General features: G+C 41.3%; 1 protein-coding gene across 1 annotated transcript in view; it reads right to left on the reverse strand.

Annotated features, from left to right (window-relative positions):
• Positions 1–380: 380 nt before the first annotated feature.
• Positions 381–18338, reverse strand: part of eno2 (enolase 2) — a 43809-nt gene continuing 25851 nt past the window's right edge. The window contains exons 3-11 of the mRNA XM_060904111.1: positions 15773–15868; positions 15610–15668; positions 14468–14537; positions 8393–8526; positions 7562–7784; positions 7275–7472; positions 6424–6625; positions 5871–5979; positions 381–443 (exon numbers count right to left, since the gene is read on the reverse strand). Of these exons, the coding sequence (XP_060760094.1) occupies positions 381–443; positions 5871–5979; positions 6424–6625; positions 7275–7472; positions 7562–7784; positions 8393–8526; positions 14468–14537; positions 15610–15668; positions 15773–15868 (1154 nt within the window). The remainder of the gene's footprint in view (positions 444–5870; positions 5980–6423; positions 6626–7274; positions 7473–7561; positions 7785–8392; positions 8527–14467; positions 14538–15609; positions 15669–15772; positions 15869–18338) is intronic.

Here is an 18338-nt window from a genome sequence, read left to right on the forward strand (position 1 = left end):
GGTAAATGGGGTTAGACTAGGAAAGTTTAGCATAATCTAGTAGTCCAGGATATTTTACTTCTAATTAATTAATTAGCAAACGACGTAGTCATGAATATGACTAGGAAACTTACAGACTGAATGATGTTTTCAGGCAAAGTAATAAAAGTTAGGTGTTCACATAAACATTACTTAATTTCATGAGCTATAAACATTTACATTTTAATACTTAGTACATTTAAAAATAGCAACTTTTTACTTTCACTTGAGTACAGTTTTGCCTAGATACTACCACTTTAAACTGAGTAACTTTTTTGACTAATACTTTCACTTAAGAAAAATTACTTTTTTTTTTAAACACCCACCACACACACACACACACCAAGAATATCACTGAACTCTCACCTCATCAACTGATTGTATTTGGCCAGACGCTCAGATCTACATGGAGCTCCAGTCTTGATCTGAGAAGAAGAAAGAATGTACATATTGTTCAGTTTTAATACAAAGTTGATATAAGACCTTCACCATTTTACAAGGTTTTAAAAATTTCCTAGTTTTATCAAATGTGTCAGGTTGGTTAAGTGAGGTTAATTTCAAACCACAGTTTGTGAGGCTCTACAAATGTGCGTCCGTAAAGGATAGTGAGCATCACTGGGTACCTCAGGGAACTGCCCCATCACTTTTCCTCTTAATTCTCTAAAGATTACATTTTCAGTACAACACCAGCTCAGCCACCTGCAGATGTTCTCTGTTGACTCTTCTATTGTGGGGTGCATTCAGAATGGAAATAAATCAGAGTACAGAAGATTGGCAGGAGATGTATTTCTTACAGAAGCTTTGTCTCATGGTGCAGGGAAAACTATCTATATCTTGGTAGTTGCCAAGACAAAAGAACATAGTGGATTTTCAGTATGTTAAAGAGTCTGTAATACCAGTAATCATCCAGGGGGAGGAGGTGCAGTCCTACAAGCATCTCAATAAGCTGATCAAGAAAGCCAGCTCTATCACAGGTCTGACTTTAGAGTCATTGGAAACAACTACAGAGAAGAGGATGGTAGAAAAACTGGAGAACTGCTAATCCTTTTCATGCTTTCCAGGAGCACATTTAGCCCTCATCTCCTTCAACCATGGCACTCTAGGAACTGCTATGGAAGCTCCATCAGACTTCACAGTGCCTCCTCACAACAGAACACACCTCCAGCCTCCCACAGTGAATCAATGGGCCAGAATTCATTCATATACTACATACATTATATGGCCAAAAGTTTGTGGACTCCTGACCATCACACCCATATGTTGTGCATGCTGTAGCATTACAATTTCCCTTCACTGAAACTGAGTGAAAGCTGTGCACAAAAAGGTCCATGAACTGAAGTGACATTGTTTGCCAAGAGTGGTGTGGAAGAACAGTGGGGTTGAGGTCAGGGATCTGTGCAGGACACTCAAGTTCTTCAAAAAACCTTGCATTGCACACAGGAGCACTGTCATGCTGGAACACGTTTGGGCCTCTTAGTTCCATTGAACAAAGATTGTAAAGCCTCAGCATTGATGATAGCATTCTTGGAATGCTATCTGGGAGACATGAAATTTGCATTTCTCTGCTTTGACAAACAGTTGGTTCTCAAGGAGTCAAAACAGGACCTTTTTTCATGTGTACGTGACTTTCTTGGGTAGGAGAATTAGATCAAGATGTCAATGTAGGCAATGACGAATTTCCCAAGCATATCCCTCAATGTGTCATTAACTGGAAGCCCATACAACATCACACAGTACTTATAGTGGCCAGAGGTGATGCTAAAACACTGTCTTCCACTCATCACCCTCTCAAATGCATAATCCATCTGATTATAATACCAGATTATAAGCACTATGTAGGTCAAACTTGGTAAACACTTTAGCTGATCCGAGTTATTCAAGGGCTAAGGGAACTGAAGGCAAGGGATAGTGGTATCTTACTGTGATCTGGTTGAGTCCTCTATACTCAATGCATGGCCTAAGGCCCCCTTTCTTTCCCACGAAAAAGAAACCTGCAGAAGCAGGCAACATGAATGGATAGATGTAGCCCTGTTGTAGCACCCCCTGCACATAATCCTCCATAGCCTTCTGCCTAGCGATAGATAGTGGTTACATGGAGCAGTGAGGGGGAATGGAGCCAGGAAGTAGGAGCCCACTGGCTTTACTCTGACTGGACCAAAAGTGTTTGATGCAAGGTTTGGACCACTGTAGAATTTCTTTGTCCAATCATGAAATCTGTGGGTTGTGCTGTTGCAGCCATGGGAATCCCGAAATGATGGGTTGGTTCTTGGTTACTGTGACTAGAAAAGAGATGGTTTCATAGTGTATGGTGCTGACTTGGAATGTTAGATGTTTGGTGCTTGACATGATTAGGCCATACCCAATAAGTCCACCATTGATGGTCTTGATCTCAAGGGGATTTTGGAGTGGTAGTATGGGGATTTGTAGTCACTGCACTGTGTCCCTGTGAATGAAGCTCCAGAATCCATCAAGGCTGAGAGGACAAACAGATTACGAAAGCCTTATCTGCACATCTAGCATGAGACTCAGACAGACTCACAGAGAGGGCTTAAGGTGGTTGGGGCTCTCTCAGCCATTATTGAAGCTTTGGCACTTCCCTGACAAGGACAACTTGACATATGGTGTGTGGAGTCCCCACAATAGAACAGCAGCCTTTTTCTGCACCATCATGGGCTCTGGGTTCTCGGAAACTTGGGAGGTTATTGGGAGTGTGCAGTGATGGGTGGCTTCTGAGCAGATTGTCAAGTCAAATGGACACATCGATGAAAGAGTTGAGAGAGGGTTGATTGTCCCGACATACCAGTTCAGGGAGTATCTCAGGATTTAGACCTTGATGTTTCAGCTACTTCCTGCTGCAAGCGTGCAAAATTTGAGCACATACCCTACAACTCATATCCTCCTTTGTTTAATGGTGAGTAGTTCACCACCCTCCACCCCCTGATCAAAATCTTGGTGAAACAGCTCAATGAATTGGAAATAGACTTGCCACCCTTCTCTGATACTGCAGTCGCCCACTTGTATGCTTTACTGGTGAGAAGCTTGAAAATCTGAGCAATTTTCTGTTGGTCTGTGGTCCCCATCTGAGTGGTGAAAAGCAGGGAGCACTGCAGCAGAAATCCCTTGCATTCAGACACTTCTGAGAACTTGTCAGGATTGGGCATAAGTGTGCTGGAGTTCATAACTGACACAGGGTGAGCTAGGACTGCCTGCGACACACCACTGGTGAGCTGGGTAACACAGGCATCAAGTTCACCCAGATATTACTGCTGTTCGCCCAGAAGACAACCCTGTGCAGACAAGACAGCCTGCCTGCTCTCTTCTGCTACATCCATGATGAAGTAATCTGTCAGGAATGCAGGCAACAGACAGATGTAAAATCAGAAACCAAGTTTATTAAGCAAACAGGCAGATAAATTCAAATCATAGGCAAAAATCAGGATCCAGAAACAGGCAAAGGTCAGGCAGGGCACAAACAGAATTTCAAAGGCAAAGTCCAAAGAAAGTTAAACCAGAAAAGAAGCACACTAAACAAAAGGCTTGGTAAAATCAGGCAGGATGCACTGAGTGTTTACTTCAAAGACTAGGTGCTGCAAGAGTGCTTCAAGAGTGTGCTGTGGTGACTAAATCAAGGTGTGTGCAATCAGTAATCAGGGGACTGTGAGCGGGTAGATGCAGGATGGGTGTTGTAGTCTGTGGTGGCCATATTTGAAGGCAGCTGTGAATGCTGATAAGTGGAGCCTAGAGTGTTAGCAGGTGCAGACATGACAACTATATGTTAAATCCTGTTGGCTGTCCAATTGCTCCAAATGCAGAAGTGAAATAGCCTGATATCACCATTGCACATGGTCTTTTGCTGCACATATAGACTAGTGTAGTCCTCCTCTTGTGTCAGCTTCAGACCTCTGATGTACATGCACTGAGGTCCAAGAGAGCACTAATAAAAAATGCTTCTATTTTTCATTCTTTTCCAGTTTAATATAACAGTTTTCACTATAAATTATAATATTGACAACAGCTTGATTGAAATGTGTCATCTTTATTTACATGCATGTTAGTGTTTCTTGGTATTTGCTATGTCTCCATTTTAGATCAAACCCACTGGAATGTCATCTGATCATATGCTTCAACAATAAAAGAGACTAGATATGAGGGAAATCTGACTTTCTGTACAAAGCACTTAATATGGTCAGTATCAACATCTAATTTCTTTGTTTTAAATATTTCAAAACCTTTATTTTCCACTTAAAATTGAAAAAAAAAATCTCAGATTTTCAGTATAGTCTCGGACGTTTGGGCCCCAATTCATATTATACACTAAACTAGACACAAATAGCATAATTAACCAGTTATAGTATTTACAAGAGCAAAATAAAATTGACAGTATTGTTTCCATTTTATCAACACTACAATGTCTGCCAAAAAAAAAAAAATACTACAGTGATTACAAAATACTGTTACTGAGCTATAAAGTTCAAAATGATCTTGCCCCAAAGTACAGTGTTTTGCATAAATGTTCACCCCTTTGACCTTTTCCACATTTTTAGAGTTACAACGTGGGACTGCTATCAACTTAACTGGGATTATACACTCACTGCCACTTTATTAGGAACACCTGGAGAATTGCCAGACAGGTTTGGGTCAAATAGGAGGGTTTAAGAAATAATAAAAATTAAAAAAAAAAAAAGGGCCCCTCCCTCTCATGCCAGAATCTGGTCTTCCCAGGCAGTCTCCTGTCCCAATACTAACCAACTCTTTAAGGTGTATGGGTGCAGCGCCGATCTCAGTTTCAGTAGCCCTCAGCCTCTCGCCTATACAGCTAGGGTTACAGTGGGGGGGCGGGTCCTCTGGTAACGACAAGAGTTTGACTTCCCCACTCGCATCTGTACTGCAGCGTGCCTTGCCAGACGGTAGCAGGTACCATTTTTATAATGGTCTTTGGTATGACCCGACCGCAAGTAGAACTTGCGATCTCCCGGTTGATAGGCAGACACGCTAATCACTAGGCCAACTCGCGGTCAAATAGGAGGGTTACAGTAACTCAAATAATTACTTATCCATACTGCAAACCTGGAGATGGATGGGCTACAACAGCAAAAGGCCACATCAGAATCCTTTCCTGTCACCCAAAAACAGGAATCTGAGGGTATGGGGCACAAACTCGCTGAAACCGGACAGATGATGGGAAATATTCAGCCTGATCTCAGTGAATACATCACCTTTTATGATCTTTAAGCACCTCATCAACTACCAAGGATTGTATAAACTGTAATAGAGGGCAGAGCCTTTGTTTCCAGTGTCATGCATCTATGGAATAACATTTTTGCTATGTGTCTTCCTTCATATAGAAAGTGCAGAGTTAGTGGTTGCTGCTGGTGTTCATGGTGCAGGCTCAGAGTGAGGTCATAACTACTGCCATCTGGATCGCCACTTTTAGCTACTAGATGTGCCAGAGCCTCAGCTTGCACGATGATTATCATACAAACCATATGTCATGAAATACTGGGTGCTCCAAACTGCATTAACAATCTGGTGTGTCTTTATGCCAAGCTGTACATGTGCTCTTGCTTTCCATAACACTGTCGTGCCAATCTTGAGGTACTGAAAGGTAGAAAGGTACTTTCTCCAACTCCCAACCATGCATGGGTAAATTCTTTTCTGTTGTGCCACTCAGGAGACCCAATGTTCTAACACAGAGTTCTAACACCATTGTTTTTAATATCAGGAATTTCAGGTTTGAACCAGTTTCCTGTGTTAATCTCACTTGCACTCTGTACTTATACACTGTCTGGTGTCAAACAGAAGTAAACTGACATTTAGACAAGTCAATATAATTGTCTGGAGATGAATACCACCTGTCCAGTGCAGAGCCCAACTACAAGATCTGCAATGAATGTGTCCTCTGTCTCTCCAGAGCGATGGCTGACCATCACACCCCAGCCATTGGCCTGGGCCAGCTTACACCTGAGAAAGCAAGAGACCAAGACAACATGAGGGAACCAGAGTATTAGGAATACCTGTGAACTTATCAAATGAATGTAAAATAAAATGGTTACTGAAGGAAGGAAGGAAATCCAGGAGGGTGAGGACTAAGACAATTGCACAACTTTGGAGTGAAAATGTATTGAGGTTGGCACTAATTGTTGGTCCACATTATAGGCACCACACAGTGTAAAGATGTTTGCAGGGACTTCCACAAAGCTTCATTATAATAGTGGGGATTAAGTCAGTCTGCGCATGTACAGACTTGAACATGTTCTATCCAAACTAAATGCCAGCACATGACTTAAATGAAGACCTTCAATGAAGGGAATACAGAAAGCTGACAACACCAGACTATCACGCACCAAAGCAAACAATGTCTGGCCTATGCTGCATGAAGTCATGCGACAGGTATCTGTGACTTACGCATGGATGGCCTCTGTGACTGTGCCGATTTGGTTGACCTTCAGAAGCAGGCAGTTGCAAGCACGTTCCTCTGCTGCTTTCTCTATCCTCTTTGGGTTTGTCACCGTTAAGTCGTCGCCCACTATCTGGATCCCCACAGAACCAGTCATCCGAGTCCATGCTGCCCAGTCATCCTGATCAAACGGGTCCTCAATAGATACCACTGTCAGTGAAAAAGACTTAATATTAGAGGAATATTACCAAAAAATAAAAGTTAATGAACAGTGCTTAACATGATCCTAACTGCAAAGTATTCACTGCTTTTCCAACTTTCATGAACAGATTGGATGATTCCAATTTCATCTGGAGCAAATCTGAGTATTGGAGATTTTACTAAACTGGAGTTTGATAAAATGGTTCAATTTCATGGTTAAACCTACTAAATAACATGCCTTTTGACATGCAAGTGCTAACCTGTGTATAAACTAGAACTGTGAGTAAACTTACTATAGAATACCCCCCCACACTTATGAACCTGTCATCATATATTGCCATATGTAAGGGAATAAGTTGAATTATCTTCCCTTTGAAACATCAGACTGGGATTATTTTCCTTCATGCACATCTTCAGGTGGTATACTGCAACTCTGTAAAGTTTCATCAAAATCCATCAAACTGTTTAGGAGGAGTTGCGCTTACAAGACACATGGACAGATGGGGTAATTCCTATACCCCCCCCAACTTTGTTTGCGGGGGGTATAATAATTAATATTAATATAGATATCCCAATTTCATTTAAATGGACAGTCTAGTTATTATGTAGCAAAGAAGCGATAAATCAAAACAAAATCCATTTGTTAATGAATCAGTACCTGGAAAGTCATTGACAAAACTCTGGTAGATCTCTAGGAGTTTCTCACTGGTGATGTTTCTTTCAGGATCTGGAGGTGATTTGAAGTCAAGGTCATACTTCCCATCACGGTAGAACTCAGAGGCAGCGACGTCCATCCCAATCACAACCTTGTCTGTGAAACCTGCCTTGTCTATGGCAGTCTTGACCAATTCGAGAGCTGAGAAGGACAAAAGAAGACAAGAGAAATTCAGATAAAACCAATTCAATGTTTATTATCTTTGCTTATTCAAAAACATGAAAACACACCTTCACTGTTCTCTAGGATATTTGGGGCAAAGCCTCCTTCATCACCCACATTAGTGGCATCCTGTCCATACTTCTCCTTGATTACTCCCCTCAGAGTCTGGTAGAGCTCAGCCCCAACACGCAGAGCATCACGAAATGACTCTGCCCCAACAGGAAGCACCATGAACTCCTGCATGGCCAACTTATTTCCAGCATGGGATCCACCATTTATCACATTAAAGGCCTGCACACAAAGAAGAAATATTAAGGCAAACGATGACTGATTAGAGAAAAAAGAAGTAGTAGATGTGGGAGAAGAGAGGCTTAGGGTTTACGTGTGTCTAACTTTGTTCATGGACATCAAAATATTTCTTGAACACAGTTTGGTACTTGTATAAAGTAGGCCTATACATGAATACATTTTAATAAATAATTAAGTTAATTGAATAATGAGGGGCGGCACGGTGGTGTAGTGGTTAGCACTGTCGCCTCACAGCAAGAAGGTCCTGGGTTCGAGCCTAGTGGCCGGCGAGGGCCTTTCTGTGCGGAGTTTGCATGTTCTCCCTGTGTCTGCGTGGGTTTCCTCCGGGTGCTCCGGTTTCCCCCACAGTCCAAAGACATGCAGGTTAGGTTAACTGGTAGCTCTAAATTGACTGTAGGTGTGAATGTGAATGGTTGTTTGTCTCTGTGTCAGCCCTGCGATAACCTGGTGACTTGTCCAGGGTGTACCCCGCCTCTCGCCCATAGTCAGCTGGGATAGGCTCCAGCTTGCCTGCGACCCCGTAGAACAGGATAAGCGGCTACAGATAATGGATGGATGGATGAATAATGAGGTAAATTTAAATATCTTACAGGCACTGGCAACACTAGTTCTGTGTTTCCAGCCAGGTCGGCAATATGGCGATACAGGGGAATCTCCTTTTCTGCTGCTCCAGCTTTGCAAATGGCCAGGGACACCCCGAGAATGGCATTGGCACCAAACTGAGCTGTGGAGATACAGATCTGCTGCTCTTATTCGACTCATTATATCCACAGATATTGAATGCAACTGATGTCACTCCTTTTATTACTTAAAATGATGTAAATATGTAAACGTAAGTGATATATACATGTTGCCATGTAAGGAATAAAACACAGAAGAGCATGCAGTTAGAGGAAAATAATCAAATAAACAGTGACGTGATCCAACCCAACATGAAGGCCTATTACCACCCTGAAGTCTATTACTACCACCCTGAAGTGGATTATTTTTGAAAACTGTACATCCGAAAGTGTTCTATTCCTCTTATACCACAGCAATATGCCAACCATGACAAAATATTGTTTATTAAAGAACGGCAAGTCATACACTATATGGCAAAATGTACTGCATGAGCACACCTGAACTTCAGACTCAATGCGTTCTTCTGAAAACTGTTGCCACAAAATTTGAAGGACACATCTAGTCTTTGTGAGTTGTATTATTAATATTTCCCTTCACTGCAACTAAGGGGCACAAACCCTGTTTCATCATGACAATGACATCGTACACTCAATGTTGTGGAACATCCACTGAACACATTAGGCCATTTATTTTAATTTTTTTTGTATAATTAGGTTCTCAAATATTTTTGAAAACAACTACAGGGTCAGTGGTCAAAATTCATTCAAATGTCATAAAGTTTGGCGCCACACGTTAGAGCTGTAACCGGGCCTGAAAAGTCAAGCTCGACCCGGCCCGAGCCCGACAGAATTCGACCCGAGCCCGACAAGTACACCGTTTTAAAAGCCCGAACCTGTTTACAGCCCGATATTAGGCTATTCAAATGTGTGCAGGCACACAGCTCTTTTGCCTTTTGTCAAGAATGAGTCATTTATACATTTTTTAACATCATTTATTCATGACTGATGTACAGTAGGTTATAGGCCACTTGGAACTTGGAAAAAATAAATAAAATGTCCCCTTTTAACATCGTAATATCTCAGGCCTACGCATAGTCTATAAATAGGCCAAAGCCTATTAAGGCCTAAAAAAACTATTAGCGACAAAAAAAAAAAAAAGACAATTCTAAACTAACATAGGTAGGCCTGTTTGTAACTAATGAAATAGGCCTGACACGAAAAGTTACATAAAATTGAGATTAGGCCCAAGACGAATGAAAACTGGGCTTGCTTGCAGTCGCCTTTCTCCACAATCATCACGAATGTGAATAGGCCAATGCACCAATAAAAATGTGTTTTTCTTAACAAATTTAATTAAGATAAATTCTAAATTAAGATGTGTATTTGGCAGTAACAAAATTAAGATAAAGGCTCCGCAGGCTTTGTTTCCCCACGTCTCTCCACAATCCGGCCTCAACGCGATGATGAACAGCAGCTGAAATTTAATAAAAGAATAATACCTACATTAACCTATATGCTCTGTCTACATTGTGCGTTTAAGACTCAATTAATGTTTAGTTATAATTTGAAAAACCTTTACTCACCAAGATTAGGTTACATGTTTTTGTGGATGAAAATTATTGAATCCACTGTAGATGGCTTCAGCGCGGTTCTGCGCTCACTGATGGTGCGTCCAGCAGCACTGAACACCCTTTCACTGCTGCTGGCCGGGATGCATAGTACTGATCTGGCTAATTTTGCAAGTTTTGGGTAGGATGGGGCGGCACGGTGGTGTAGTGGTTAGCGCTGTCGCCTCACAGCAAGAAGGTCCGGGTTCGAGCCCCGTGGCCGGGGAGGGCCTTTCTGTGCGGAGTTTGCATGTTCTACCCGTGTCTGCGTGGGTTTCCTCCGGGTGCTCCGGTTTCCCCCACAGTCCAAAGACATGCAGGTTAGGTTAACTGGTGACTCTAAATTGAGCGTAGGTGTGAATGTGAGTGTGAATGGTTGTCTGTGTCTATGTGTCAGCCCTGTGATGACCTGGCGACTTGTCCAGGGTGTACCCCGCCTTTCGCCCGTAGTCAGCTGGGATAGGCTCCAGCTTGCCTGCGACCCTGTAGAACAGGATAAAGCAGCTACAGATAATGAGATGAGATGGGTAGGATGGTTTGTTTATCTTCCACCAGCCAAGAACATCCATTTCATTTTCCATGACAGCCGTTTCAATGTAGCGAGTGACCTCGTCATCTTCCCAGTCAGCTTGCTGTACATTTTCCCAATCCGCAAAATTCGCTCTTTTTGCCAGAGGAGTGTTTTCGACTGCAGAGAGCTCTGGGTCCACATCTTGTGCACCTGCAGCCATGGCTTGCAGAAGAGTGCGGGCATGGGCATGGACACATTCCTGTCTGAGTGTGACAACATTCTAAGTTGGTTAAACTTTGGCCAGAGGAATGTTGCGATCTTGTGGAGGTCCTGTATTATCACTTTATGTGTGAGCCAGTCTTAATGCCGTTTACGCACGACAGCTTGCTGAGGGGAGTCCAGGGCATTGGGTTGATAGTGGCGTTTCAGTTTCTCACACCAGAGACACACACGATTCAGTGTTGGATAGTTGTCTCCCTCAAGTTCCCGCTGTGCATCATAGAACGGCCTCAGAAAGTTAATCAAAAAGCCCAGTGTGTCCGGTGCTATTTTTTCAATGCGTGCGCTCTCCCCTCGTGCCTCCAGCTTTTCATGGAGCTCATGATACAGTATATGGCCTGTATAGAGGTCAGTGTGAGGTACACTGTACTGAACCGAGTGTCTCCCATTTGCAGCAATGTTGTTGACAGTTGCGCAGCCAACCCAGACTGTTTAACGTACCTCACTAATGATTTAGCAGCAGAAATGGTATCTCCTATGTCCGGAGCACCGTCGGCTTTGGATAACTCGGCAAGGTCGAGTCCATGGCGCAGTACCGTGTTAATGACATGGTCAATGCAGTCCAATCTCTGGTATGGCCGCAGAGCTAATTTAATGTTTGCCCCCTCATCGGTCACCCATACAATTTTGCTGAGAGAGGAAGCGTCAAGGCCAAACTTTGTTACCAGTAATTTCAATATCTCCTGTCTGATATTTTCTCCCGTCTTTGCCTCTTCCAAAGGGAACATTGCAGTTGTCAGGGTTTTATTCACCAGTTCCATATCCTCACTTATGAAATTGCATCTCATCTCATCTCATTATCTGTAGCCGCTTTATCCTGTTCTACAGGGTCGCAGGCAAGCTGGAGCCTATCCCAGCTGACTACAGGCGAAAGGCGGGGTACACCCTGGACAAGTCGCCAGGTCATCACAGGGCTGACACATAGACACAGACAACCATTCACACTCACACCTACACTGCAAAAAATAAAAATCTTAGGAAGTTTATTTGTCTATTTTCAAGTCAAAACATCTAGCCACCCTTATTATAAGACATAATTGCCCAACAAGCAAAACCTCATTTAGCTAGAAAGGCTAGTTTTTAGACAGTCCATCTTGAAAATCTTGTATAGACAAAATGCCTTGAAAAAGTCTTATTTGGAGCACCTTTGAAAATAAAACAAGTTTTTTTAAAAACAAGTAAGTACATTTTGGACATTTGTCAAATGCGGTTCATCTTGTTTCAAGAAAAAAAAAACAAAGTATGCTTGTTTTGGGAATAAATGAACTTTACTGAAATCTTTGAATCTTTCATTATATTCAACTCCACCTTACAGATCCTAAGTTTACTGCGACTGTTTTCTCAGTCATTCAGAGTGAGCTCCTTCTAGATGCTCTACATACTCGAGACCAGACAAGTGCCTTCAAAAAGGCTATGAGTGAGTGGAGGGCGATTTAGTGAGGTCTTTTTGGAATGCTGTGAGTTAAGTTCAGTGTTTGTTTGGTTTTTTTTTTGTGCCTGATCTTGTAAACCCCTCATACACATGAATAGTCAGTGCCCCCAAAATGCACTGTTGCTTTTGGCGTTGTGTAAGCACTGTAAGTCAAAATGCGTAGACTTTTTTATTTATTTATTTATTTATTTTATGCCTGAGGTCCTGGGGAAGTGGAATCTTAAGAGATGTTTTAATGTTTGAATGTTGAAATGGGAAAAAATAAAATAAACTTGTTGCAATGCTACACGTGTCGTCAACTTGATTCAAGATAGTCTCTGGTCTCATATCTAGAGTATTTTACTAATTACAGGTCACAAAAGGAGAATCTTTTAAGCTAACAATGCTTAGTTGTAGAATTTAACAATCCTAATATTAGTATATTTATCTTAAATTCAGTTTTTACTGCTAAGACTTTGTCATGAATTTAAGTGAAATACCCTTAAAATGAAATAAATAAAAATGACTTGAATGGCTAAATGTAAGAAGTACGATCTTGTTATAAGAACTATTTTGATTATTTTGAGTTAATCAGATCTCGCATAATAAGTTCCCCAATCTTATTTTGGAATTATTTCATCTAAAAACAGGTTAGATTTTTCATCTTACTTTAAGAAATCTTACCAAGTCAAATTTGACTAGTTCCATTGGCAGATTTTTTTCACCTGATTCAAGCAAATATGCTGTGTTTTAATCTTTTATTTCTTATTTTTGAAAGGCCATTTTTTGCAGTGTACGGTCAATTTAGAGTCACCAGTTAACCTAACCTGCATGTCTTTGGACTGTGGGGGAAACCGGAGCACCCGGAGGAAACCCACGCGGACACGGGGAGAACATGCAAACTCCACACAGAAAGGCCCTCGCCGGCCACGGGGCTCAAACCCGGACCTTCTTGCTGTGAGGCGGCAGCGCTAACCACTACACCACCGTGCCGCCCATGAAATTGCATGCGATTGTCAAATAACTAATTTTCCGATAATCCTCTGTCCACATGTCTGTGGTCATTGCAACTGTGCCATCCTTCAACAAATTCTTAAGTTTCTGCACTAAAGCTTCTCTCTTTTCTTCTGCCATGTCAGTACACCTCTTCGCAATTGTCACATGGCGGGGAATAACAGACTTTACGGGAACCCTCCCATATGCAGCCCCGACATTAATTAGTTCTTGCGCCAGCTCTTCAAACCCCTCGCCATTTACGACATTAAAAGGCCTAATGTCTTTACAGCAAAAGCTGACACACTTCTCCATCACCGAATGTTTCACCATGGCAGGGATGGGTTTAAATGCTGTAACAAACGATTTGACTGTAGGTTGATCACTGGCAGGTGTTGAACAGCTTCGATCAACATGTCTTATCAACAATGAATTCCCTGTTGTTTTGCTATCATACTTAAACAGAACGTTGCATCTTTTGCATTTCACATAACCCACTGGCTCATCATTCTCATTATGGACATGGTCAAAACTTTTCCACACCTCAGACTTTACTTTCGCTGATGGTGCAACCAAAACGTAATCACCAGAGGCCAGTCTCCGGTTCACCTCCTCAGCATCCATTTTTGCATGTTTCTGGCGCTAATCGAAACGCATCACCTGACCGCTCATTTACCGCGCAAACCCGAGCCCAGCCCAAGCCTGAGTAAAATGACAGAAATTAAGCCCGAACCCGACCGAACCCGTCGGGTTCAGGCAAAGATCTTCAGCTCTACCACACATCTCTGAGAGCATGTGAACCTAGCAACAAATACAGTTAGTCCTTAATATCAATCCTAAATCTTTATTCATGTTATCATTGTTTTTAGAAATTCAAGCATGTCTGTGATTGAAATAATAATAATAATAATAAAAAGAAATCATTACTTTCAGCGGGTTCAAGAAATGAAATATTAAAAATAAGTGGCCTTAGTGTCTGTTATCACTTATATTATAGCAGCTATAAACAGTGCTCTTACCAGTCTCTCTTTTTCTAAGTTAATAAGACAAAAAAAGGCATGTTACAAGCACTGACACTGGAAACGCCTTCCAAAATGCTAGAGACAAATAGACATGACCTCACTGAAAACTTCAGCAGACTGTATTAACGATTTTTATGTGGTTGGATTTGACGTTACTGTGATTTGGTTGATGTTTCGTCTCTCTTTTATCATATTTATGACTTGGTAACTGCATGAGCTCACATTTATTTTCTGTGCCATCCATCTCAATCATCATGTTGTCCAGTTTCTCCTGTTCCACCACGCTGATCCCCTGTATATCACACCATAAAAATAACATTCGCAATTCAGTTTAATAACCTTCTATAACCCGTTCGGACATAATGTGTACAATTGTACACATGAAGTTCCATAGCATTTTTCCTTGTGTCCAAATGGGTTATCATGATCAGATCAGTGGTTAGTGCATATTAACAACAGTATGTGGCAGAACTTTATTTTGTATCTGAATTGTCTTTATTTTGGACAATATTTTGAGCTTGGTGATGTGATCTTAGTGAAAATAAAGTATTCTTACGCTAAGTGCATCAATAATGTATTTTATGTGGATAAAGATGTTAAAAGTACAGTTGTGTCATGTAGATTCAGGAAATACACCTAAAATAAAATAAATATCATAAATGTATACCCATGCATTTTAGTAGCAACATAACTCAAACTAAGTGCCAACTTCAGGTATGTGTAGCAATAAACCAAAAACTATATTAAAAAGAATATGTGCCTTAAGTTAGCTTTAACAAATTGCAACATATATTATTATAGTTTAGAAGATGTTTAATGTACAACCTGACTTTAGGAAGTGGAGCTCAGTGGTTAAGACACTGGAATACTGATCTGAAGGTTGTGCTTAGGTTTTTCTGTGTCATTGCATACTACAGTGTATTTTACAAATGTACACGTACATGCATTTTTTAAGATTTTATTAAATGTATTCAGGTATATTTAGTAATCCTGAAATATAACTTAAGTTTATTTTAGTTGTAGTATACTGTACATAGCACTGAAGTACTGTATATGTGATATGTATCAGTACAAACTAATATATTTATAAATGTACTTCAAGAGTGATATCAATTGTGTCTACAAATTATATCCTTAGATTTATGTAACTGCAATTAAAATGTGAAAGCTGTTTAAGATTTATTTAAACGTAGCTTAATTCCATTTTAAATACACTCAAGTTGTGTATAGTGTTTAAAGGTACATACTTTTCATGTTAAGTATACTCTTTAAAAGTTCACTTACAGTAAATGCACTCTATTTGTCCTTGATAATTGTTTTTCAAGGTCATCTAATTGTCTGATCTACAATGGATGTGCACTTACAGATTCAATGAGGGCAGGTCCAAGGGTGTCGTTGATGTGGCCAACAGCTTTGAGTACACCTAAGAAAATGTCAAGAACAAAGGATAGGAATTTTTTTTAAAAAATACAATAAATGAAATGTGCTTGCGAGTATTTTAGCCAGAATAACTGGTCTTGAGCTCACCTTTGCCCTTGAAGCGACTCTTGTCTCCATCTCGGAGTTCTAGAGCTTCATAAATGCCGGTAGATGCTCCACTGGGCACAGCAGCCCTGAACAATCCTTAAGATGGACATGGAGGGCAAAAGAGGTAGAGATCAAATAGATGAGAGAGTTATTATGCCACAGCACCAACATGTTTGAATTTTGTTATTGTATTAAGAAGCACTAACAGGGTCAATTCATGTGAGATCACCGAAAGCCTCCTGACTCATATTTCCAAAGACTGATGTCATTAGTCCCAGAAAACAGTGTGCAAAATTTCAGTCTTACATATTTGTTAGGTTTTTGAGGTATGGGGGCATAAATAAAGGGTGTGGCTCGAATTTTACTGTAAAAACGAGTGCTCTAGAAAAAACTCTGAAGTTCCATAAGCCATAACTTTTGAAATATTTAAGCAAGATGCATTAATTTTTCAGGAATAAAGATAAATTGAATATTTAGACCAAAATATATATTAGTGTGGTGGCACGGTGGTGTAGTGGTTCACACTGTCACCTCACAGCAAGAAGGTTCTGGGTTCGAGCCCAGTGGCCAATGGGGGCCTTTCTGTGTAGAGTTTGCATGTTCTCCCCATGTCTGTGTGGGTTTCCTTTGGGTGCTCTGGTTTCCCCCCCAGGCCAAAGACATGCAGGTTAGGTTAATTGGTGCCTCTAAATTGACCGTAGGTGTGAATGTGAATGGTTGTTTGTCTCTATGGGTCAGCCCTGTGATGATCTGGTGACTTGTCCAGGATGTACCCCGTCTCTCGCCCATAGTCAGCTGGGATAGACTCCAGCCCGCCCGCGACCCTGCACAGGATAAGTGGTTACAGATAATGGATGGATATATTTGAGTTCTCGAACACAGTTTTGTGATTATATTAGAAGCAGCGTGCCTTTATTTTACATTTCCATCTGTAGTAAAACAAGGCACATTAATAAATATAGTTTGGTTGAAAATACTAACTTGATATTTCGTGCAGACGCTCATTAAGACCTGCTCTTTCCAGCAGTCCAACTCTTTATGGTAGACTTTGTCATACATGAGCAATGTGTTTGAATTATTTTTATTGGCTCATAACTCAGAAAGTTTTATTTCTTTTCGACAAATACTTAGTTTCCAAAACAGGACTACAATATGAGAAATAAATATGAGAATTTGAAAACTCTGACATATTTAAATCTGGAGATACAGAGGGACAAAACACTCCAAAGCACAAATTATATATATATATATATATATATATATATATATATATATATATATATATATATATTACACACACACACACACACACACACACACACACACACACATACAGTTAGGTCCATATATATTTGGACACTGACACAAATTTTCTTTTTTTACCTGTTTACTGAAACATATTCAAGTTATAGTTATATAATGGACATGGATATAAAGTCCAGACTTTCAGCTTTCATTTGAGGGTATCCACATTAAAATTGGATGAAGGGTTTAGGAGTTTCATCTCCTTAACATGTGCCACCCTGTTTTTAAAGGGACCAAAAGTAATTGGACAATTGACTCAAAGGCTATGGCCGGTTGAAGAGATACACCAAGGAGGGAGAGGCCAGGAGAATAAACAAGCTGTTCTCCACTGAACCAGCCAAGGTGTACTCTCAGTGGCAGGGGAACAACAACCGGTCAGACCCACCAAGAGCTGAGGTGGAAAAATACTGGAAAGATATATGGGAAAGAAAGGCATCACACAACACCGATGCCCAATGGTTAGTGGACCTAAGAGCTGACCACAGCAACCTCCCAGAACAAGAACCAGTAACCAATGGCAGACGTCCAAGAAAGAGTGTCAAAGATGAAGAGCTGGACAGCACCAGGCCCCGATATGATCCATACGTACTGGCTGAAGAAGCTAACTGCACTCCATGAACGCCTAGCAGCACAGATGAACCAGCTGCTGAGGGATGGGACCCACCCAGAATGGCTAACCCAAGGCAGGACAGTCCTAATCATGAAGGACCCCCAGAAGGGGCCCATCCCATCCAACTACCGGCCAATTACCTGTCTCTGCACAACATGGAAGGCCCTGTCAGGCATCATTGCGGCAAAAATGAGTAAGCATGTGGCTCAATACATGAGCGAGGCACAGAAAGGAATTGGCAGTAACACCAGAGGAGCCAAACACCAGCTACTGGTCGATAGAACAGTCGCCCGAGACTGTAAGAAGAGACAGACCAACCTGTGCACTGCCTGGATTGACTACAAGAAAGCCTACGACTCAATGCCACACACATGGATACTGGAATGTCTGGAACTGTATAAGATCAACAGGAACCTAAGGACCTTCATCCAGAACTCAATGGAGATGTGGAAGACAACCCTAGAGGCCAACTCAAAACCCATTGCCCAAGTCAACATCAAGTGCGGCATATACCAAGGAGATGCGCTATCACCAATGCTGTTCTGCATAGGCCTGAACCCCCTCAGTCAGATCATCAAGAAGAGCGGCTACGGGTACCGATTCCGTAGTGGGGCAACAATCAGCCACCTGCTCTACATGGATGACATCAAG

This window comes from Neoarius graeffei, chromosome 22, assembly GCF_027579695.1.
Source record: "Neoarius graeffei isolate fNeoGra1 chromosome 22, fNeoGra1.pri, whole genome shotgun sequence".
In the NCBI taxonomy this organism is placed as follows: Eukaryota; Metazoa; Chordata; class Actinopteri; order Siluriformes; family Ariidae; genus Neoarius; species Neoarius graeffei.